This window comes from Camarhynchus parvulus, chromosome 26 (genome assembly GCF_901933205.1).
Source record: "Camarhynchus parvulus chromosome 26, STF_HiC, whole genome shotgun sequence".
Classification (NCBI taxonomy): Eukaryota; Metazoa; Chordata; class Aves; order Passeriformes; family Thraupidae; genus Camarhynchus; species Camarhynchus parvulus.
The window spans coordinates 4,441,582-4,447,682 of record NC_044596.1 but is presented as its reverse complement, the minus strand read 5'-3'; the positions used below and the strand labels follow the sequence as shown (position 1 = coordinate 4,447,682).

Here is a 6,101-nt window from a genome sequence, read left to right as displayed (position 1 = left end):
GATCAGGGCAGGGATGGGAACGGGGCAGGGATGGGATCGGGGCAGGGATGGGATCAGGGATCAGGGATGGGATCAGGGCAGGGATGGCAACGGGGCAGGAATGGGAACGGGGGCAGGGCTGGGATCAGGGATGGGATCAGAGCAGGAGTGGGATGGGGCAGGAATGGGATCAGGGCAGGAATGGGATCAGGGCAAGGATGGGATCAGGAATCATGGCTGGAATGGGATCAGGGCAGGAGTGGGATCAGAGCAGGGATGGGATCAGAGATGAGAGCAGGAATGGGAGAGCAGGGATGGGATCAGAGCACAGCCTGGAGTTCCATCCCAGGCTGGATTTTTATCCCAGGCTGGATTTCCCTGGAGTTCCATCCCAGGCTGGATTTCAGCTCCATCCCAGGGTGGATTTTTATCCCAGGCTGGATTTTTATCCCAGACTGGATTTCAGTTCCGTCCCAGGCTGGATTTCCCTGGCAGCAGCAGCTGCCGGGTCCCAGGGCTGGGCTCGTCCCTGTCTCTCTCTCGGGTGTGAAACAGAAATCATGTTTTTATGATTTTTTTGTTTTTGTTATTTTGTAAATCTTTACTCTTTTTACACCTTGTTTTTTGTAAGCTGAAATTTCTTATTAAGAAAAAAAAAAAAAAAAAAAAGAAAAAAAGAAAGAATTTCCAGTGGGTTGTGTTGTTATTCCATAAAATTTAATAAACCTCTGGGGGTGGGGGGTACAGGAGGAAATTCCATGAACATCCTCAAGGAAACAATTCCCAAAGGAATGAATGGGAAACCAAATCTTCCTCTCAGCATTAAACCTTTTGTCCTTGTCACTGCTCCAGGCAGGACAGGGGGGACCAGAGCAGCTCCAGGTGGGATGCAGCTCCAGGTGGGATGAGAACAACTCCAAAGGGATCTGAGCAGCTCCAGGTGGGACCAGAGCAGCTCCAGGTGGGATCTCAGCAGCTCCAGGTGGGATCTGAGCAGCTCCACAGCTCCAGTCCTGGTGGGAGGGCGAGCTCTGCTCCCAGCAGCTCCAGCTCCTTCCTGGGACAGGAGTCAGCACCATCAGGGGAGCCGGTTCTGCTCTAAAATGTGGGTAAAAAGGGGGTTCTGTGGGCTTTGGGGCGGGCTCACCCCTGATTTGTGTCACCTCAGGTGGTGACAGTGCTGTCCTGGAGGGGCAGGGTGAGTTTGGGGGGTTTGCTCAGCCTTGGGGGGGCTGTAGCTCCAAACTCTGCTGAGCAGGGACAGCAGCCAGGGAAGGGCTGGATTTTGGGAGATTGAGGGTGAATTTTGGGAAAGGTTCCTCCCCCAGAGGGTTTGGGGCTCTGCCCAGGCTTCCCAGGGAATGGGAAAAACCCCGAGGCTGCCAGAGCTCCCCAGGGTGGGATTTTGGGCTCTCAGGGATGCCCAGGTGAGATTCTGACATCTCAGGGACGCCCAGGTGGGATTTTGGGATCTCAGAGATGCCCAGAGTGGGATTTTGGGCTCTCAGGGATGCCCAGGTGGGATTCTGGGGTGTCTGAGCAGGGCAGGGGTTGGATTTGATCCCTGCGGGTCCCTCCCAGCTCAGGATATTCCCGATCCCGCCCCTCGGTGCCTCCCCCGCGCTGACCGGAGCTACGGTACGGGCTGCGGGGCCATCAGGTCGATGTCGGTCAGGTTCCGGGCCACCCAGACGCCGGCGGCAAACAGCCCCAGGTTGAGCAGCAGGTTCCTGCAATCACAGAATCCCAGAAGCGCTGAGCTCGGAAAAGATTTTGGGAAAGTTCATCCGAATCCAGGCTGTGCCCGATCCCCACCCTGAGCACTCAGTGCCACCTCCAGGTGCCACCTCCAGGGATGGGCGCTCCAAACCCCCCTGGGCAGCCCCTCCCAGCCCTTTCCATGAGGAAATTCCTGCTGATGTCCAACCTGAGCCTCCCCAGCCCAGCCTGAGGCCGTTCCCTCTCCTCCTGTCCTTGTTCCCTGGGATAAGATCCCAAATCCCCCCGGCTGTGCCCTCCTGGCAGGGACTTGTGCAGAGCCAGAAATTCCCCCTGAGCCTCCTTTGCTGCAGGCTGAGCCCCTGCCCAGCTCCCTCAGGACTCTCCAAACCCTTCCCAGGTTTCTCCAAACCCTTCCCAGCTCCCTCAGGACTCTCCAAACCCTTTCCAGGTTTCTCCAAACCCTTCCCTGCTCCCTCAGGACTCTCCAAACCCTTCCCAGCTCCCTCAGGACTCTCAAAACCCTTTCCAGCTTTCTCCAAACCCTTCCCTGCTCCCTCAGGACTCTCCAGGCCCCTCCAGCTCCGCTCCTTTCCCCGGACACGCTCCGGCCCCAAAATGTCCTCCCTGAGGAGAGGAGCCCGAACTGGACGCAAGGACCGAGAGACAATCCCAGCCCTGCTCCTGATCCAGGCCGGGGACAGACACCGGGCTCCCGATCCCAACCCCGACCCCTGCTCCGGGCCCGGCCTCGATCCCGGTCCCGCTGCCGGTGCCGACCTGCGGAAGTCGTTGCGGTCGGTGGCGAAGCGGAAGGCGCTCCGCAGCCAGGCGCGGATGCCCCGCGGCGGGGCCGCCACCGCGCCGGCCGCTCCCGCCGCTCCCGCTCCGGCCGCCGCCACCGCCGCCATTGCTGCCGCCCGCCCGCGCGCCCCGCGCACGGCGTCACCGGCGCGGCGTGACGTCACCGCCGGCGCGCGGGGCGCTGCGTGAGGGCGAAGGCGGGAACGGGATCGGGATCGGGAATTGGGATTTGGAGCGGGATTGGGAACGGGAGCGGGATCAAAAATTAGGATCGGGATCAGGGATTGTAAAGCAGGAACATTGCTGCAACTGCCTCTTCAGTGGACAGCCTGTTCTGCAGCGCTTTAAATGCACAGACAAATGTAATTTCTGAGGTAAAAAAAGCAAACAGAAATGCCCAAGACAAAAAAAAAAAAAAAAAAAAAACAAGGAACAACAACAAAAAAAAAATCTGCATGTTTGCTTTGCATTTTCAGCAAATCATGGTGTAAAAGAATGTCTTGTCTGTAATATACATCATGTGCCGATTTTGACATTCCCATCAGCTACAGAGGATCAAGGCAAAGTAAGAATGTGCCAGGAAGAGGAACATTAGGGAATTCCTGGATTTTTTTGACAGGGAAAATGTTTACTTTGGGAGCTCTTGAAGCAAATCCAAGGGAAGGCTGGAAATTTACAACACAACTCTCACTGCACGGACAACTGTTCCCAAAATCCATCCTTTTATTGGGATGAAATACAACAAAACACTGATGTGGATATTAAAAAAAAAATAGAAATTTAAGAGATGTCTGTATTTTTCTGGAATCTTTCCTTTCACTGTCCAAAAAAACCACAGAACCAATGGATCCAATAATCCCAAACCGTGGAGGACACCCAGAATTACGCCCGGCACAGCTCTGAAGCGGGGAAATCTCCGGAAGGAAAAGCTCCTGTGGCAGATTTTGGAGGAACTCCTGGTGCAGGCAGGATGAGGATGCAGTGAGGAGCTGCAGGGGCTCCTCCTCACCTGATGCCAGCCACGGGCACCTGCTGCTGCTTGCGGATCTTGTTGAAGAGCTCCATGTACTGCACCATGGTGTCCCCGGGGCTGTAGGTGCTGTCGTGCTTGGAGCCGAACACCGACGGGATGCCGGGCGTGTGGCTGCCCATGAAGCTCTGCATGAACTCCATCAGCAGGTTCCAGCAGTCGTTGGCGATCACACAGGGGCAGTATTCCACCTGGGAACACATCCACACAGGTCTGGAGCTGCTCATGGGGGCAGAACTCCACCTGGGAACACAGCCCAGAGCTCTGGAGATGGTGGCAGGGGCAGAATTCCACCTGGAAACTCATCCCTACAGGTTTGGAGATGGTGTCAGGGGCAGTATTCCACCTGGGAACTCATCCCCACAGGCTTGGAGCTGGAATCAAGAACAGGATTCCACCTGGGAACACATCCCAGAGCTCTGGAGCTGCTCACAGGGGCAGTATTCCATCTGGAAACACAGCCCTGCAGGCTTGGAACTGCTCATAGGGGCAGAATTCCACCTGGGAACACAGCCCAGAGCTCTGGAGCTGGTGGCAGGGGCAGAATTCCACCTGGGAACACAGCCCAGAGCCCTGGAGGTGAGAGCAGGGGCAGAATTCCATCTGGGAAACAGCTCTGGAGCTGGTGGCAGGGGCAGAATTCCACCTGGGAACACAGCCCAGAGCTCTGGGGGTGACAGCAAGGGCAGAATTCCACCCGGGATTCCATCCCCACAGCCCTGGAGCCTCCCTGCAGGGAAAGCTTTTCATGGAAACATCTCAAAGTATTCAGCATCTTACAAGGATGGGTAAATATAAACAAGACAGGGCATGCTGGGAACACGCAAGAGACCCTTTCCAAAGGGAAGGGAAGGTAAAATGCAGAGGGAAGGACAGCAAGCCCCAAATCAGCACGGAACTGGCACTGGAGAGGTTGTTTTATCCCCTTAGCCACGCTGGTTAACCTGAGGGATGGTGCTCGTGTTGTGCAGCTGGAATTTAATCAGCTTTTCATCTGGATGGAATTCCTGCAGGGATCCCCACTGCAGGGACAGCCCCGGAGCACCAAGGATTAAACCTCAGGAGAGGAGATCCAAAGCTGCCTGCTGCACCAGCAACACCACTGAGACACAGACAGGACAGGGAACTCCAGAATCGTGGAATGGTTTGGGGAAGGGACCTTAAAGCTCATCCAGGGCAGGGACACCTCCCACTGTTCCAGGCTGCTCCAAATCCCCTGGCCTTGGACACTCCCAGGGATCTGGGGCAGCCACAGCTGCTCTGGGACATCTCTTCCAGGGTGTTCTCACCCTCCCAGAGAAGAATTTCTTCCCAATATCCCATCCATCCCTGCCCTCTGGCCGTGTGAAGCTTTTCCTGGAACTCCAGGCCCTTGTCACTAAATCACCCCTCTCTGTCATCCCCGTTGGCTCGCTTCAGACACCCTCAATTCAATCACCCCTAAACCTTCTCCAGCCTCTCCCATGGAATCCCCCTGCCCATCCATGAATTCCCCACCCTTCCCAAAGGGCTCTCACCTCCACGGAGATGCCCCTGGCGCTGGGGCCCATGGTGACCGTGCCCAGCTTCACCAGGAAGTCGCAGTACTGGTAGCGCGTGCCGCGGCTCTCGATCTTGTTGGCCTTGGCGTTCTGGAAGAAGCCCTTGAGCTTCACCATGAGGGTGTCAAAGTTGGCATCAGCCACCAGGCAGGGCCCGTTCTCGAAGAGGGCGAAGCAGCTCAGGGGGTACTCGGAGTTGTGCATGACGTACATCAGCTTCCCTGTCTGCCCTGCAACGACAGCGAGGGAGCCGGGCTGGAAAAACAAATTCCTGCCTTAAAGCAGCTCCCCTTCCTGCCTCTCGTCCTCCTCGCTTTAATTCTGCATGGACTGCGAGACCTATCTCGCAGGGGAAGGTGGGGAGGGAGAAGGAGAGAAGGAGGAAAAGGACGGGAAGGAAAAGGGAAAGAGGAGTTTGGAGAAGGGCTCTGCTGACCCTGTGTGCCGAGGGTGGCCGCGGTGTGATAGGTCTCGCAGTCCACGCCGAACGTGCCCTGCTTGTCCGCGCCCAGCGCCTCCAGCCGCCGCGCCAGCAGCTCCACCGTCTGCTGCACGCTCTTGCCCTCGGCCACCGGCACCTGCGACACGCTGCGACACGGGCCGGGGCTCAGGGACCCACCGGGACTGCTCCGCAGCCTCCGCCCGGAGAATCTCCCCGCGCCCCGGGGGAGCCCTCTGGGGTCCGTCCCCCCATTCCAGGGCCTTTCCCAGTGCCGCCCCCACATTCCAGGAATCTTTCCCAGTGCCGCCCCCCATTCCCGGTTTCCCGGTTCCCATTCCTTTTGCCCATTCCAGGAGTCTATCCCGGTGCCTTCCCCCCATTCCAGGAGTCTATCCCGGTGCCTTCCCCCCATTCCAGGAGCCTATCCCGGTTCCGCTCCCCCATTCCAGGAGTCTATCCCGGTGCCTCCCCCCATTCCAGGAGCCCTCCCAGGAGCCCCCCGCTCTCACCAGGTGACCCCCATGGTGCCGCTGCCGCCACCGGAACGGGCGGGGCCGGCGGCCCCGGGAAGAGGCGGATCCGCCCC

General features: G+C 57.8%; 2 protein-coding genes across 4 annotated transcripts; both read right to left on the bottom strand.

Annotated features, from left to right (window-relative positions):
- Positions 1–682: 682 nt before the first annotated feature.
- TOMM6 (translocase of outer mitochondrial membrane 6) lies at positions 683–2,610 on the bottom strand. Of its 3 annotated transcripts, none has more exons than XM_030965843.1 (3): positions 2,479–2,610; positions 1,608–1,709; positions 683–1,077 (listed from the first exon to the last, which is right to left on the bottom strand). In XM_030965843.1, the coding sequence occupies exons 1-2, from the start codon at positions 2,607–2,609 to the stop codon at positions 1,613–1,615; spliced, it is 228 nt and encodes a 75-aa protein (XP_030821703.1). In that variant the 5' UTR covers position 2,610; the 3' UTR covers positions 683–1,077; positions 1,608–1,612. The 3 variants fall into 3 exon arrangements, with proteins under 3 accessions (XP_030821703.1, XP_030821705.1, XP_030821704.1); XM_030965845.1 differs by having other exon boundaries at positions 683–1,072; XM_030965844.1 differs by having other exon boundaries at positions 683–1,036.
- A 593-nt stretch (positions 2,611–3,203) lies between these two features.
- On the bottom strand, positions 3,204–6,074 carry MED20 (mediator complex subunit 20). Its single transcript, XM_030965842.1, has 4 exons — positions 6,025–6,074; positions 5,510–5,661; positions 5,050–5,303; positions 3,204–3,723 (listed from the first exon to the last, which is right to left on the bottom strand). The coding sequence occupies exons 1-4, from the start codon at positions 6,036–6,038 to the stop codon at positions 3,508–3,510; spliced, it is 636 nt and encodes a 211-aa protein (XP_030821702.1). The 5' UTR covers positions 6,039–6,074; the 3' UTR covers positions 3,204–3,507.
- Between the last annotated feature and the right edge of the window lie 27 nt (positions 6,075–6,101).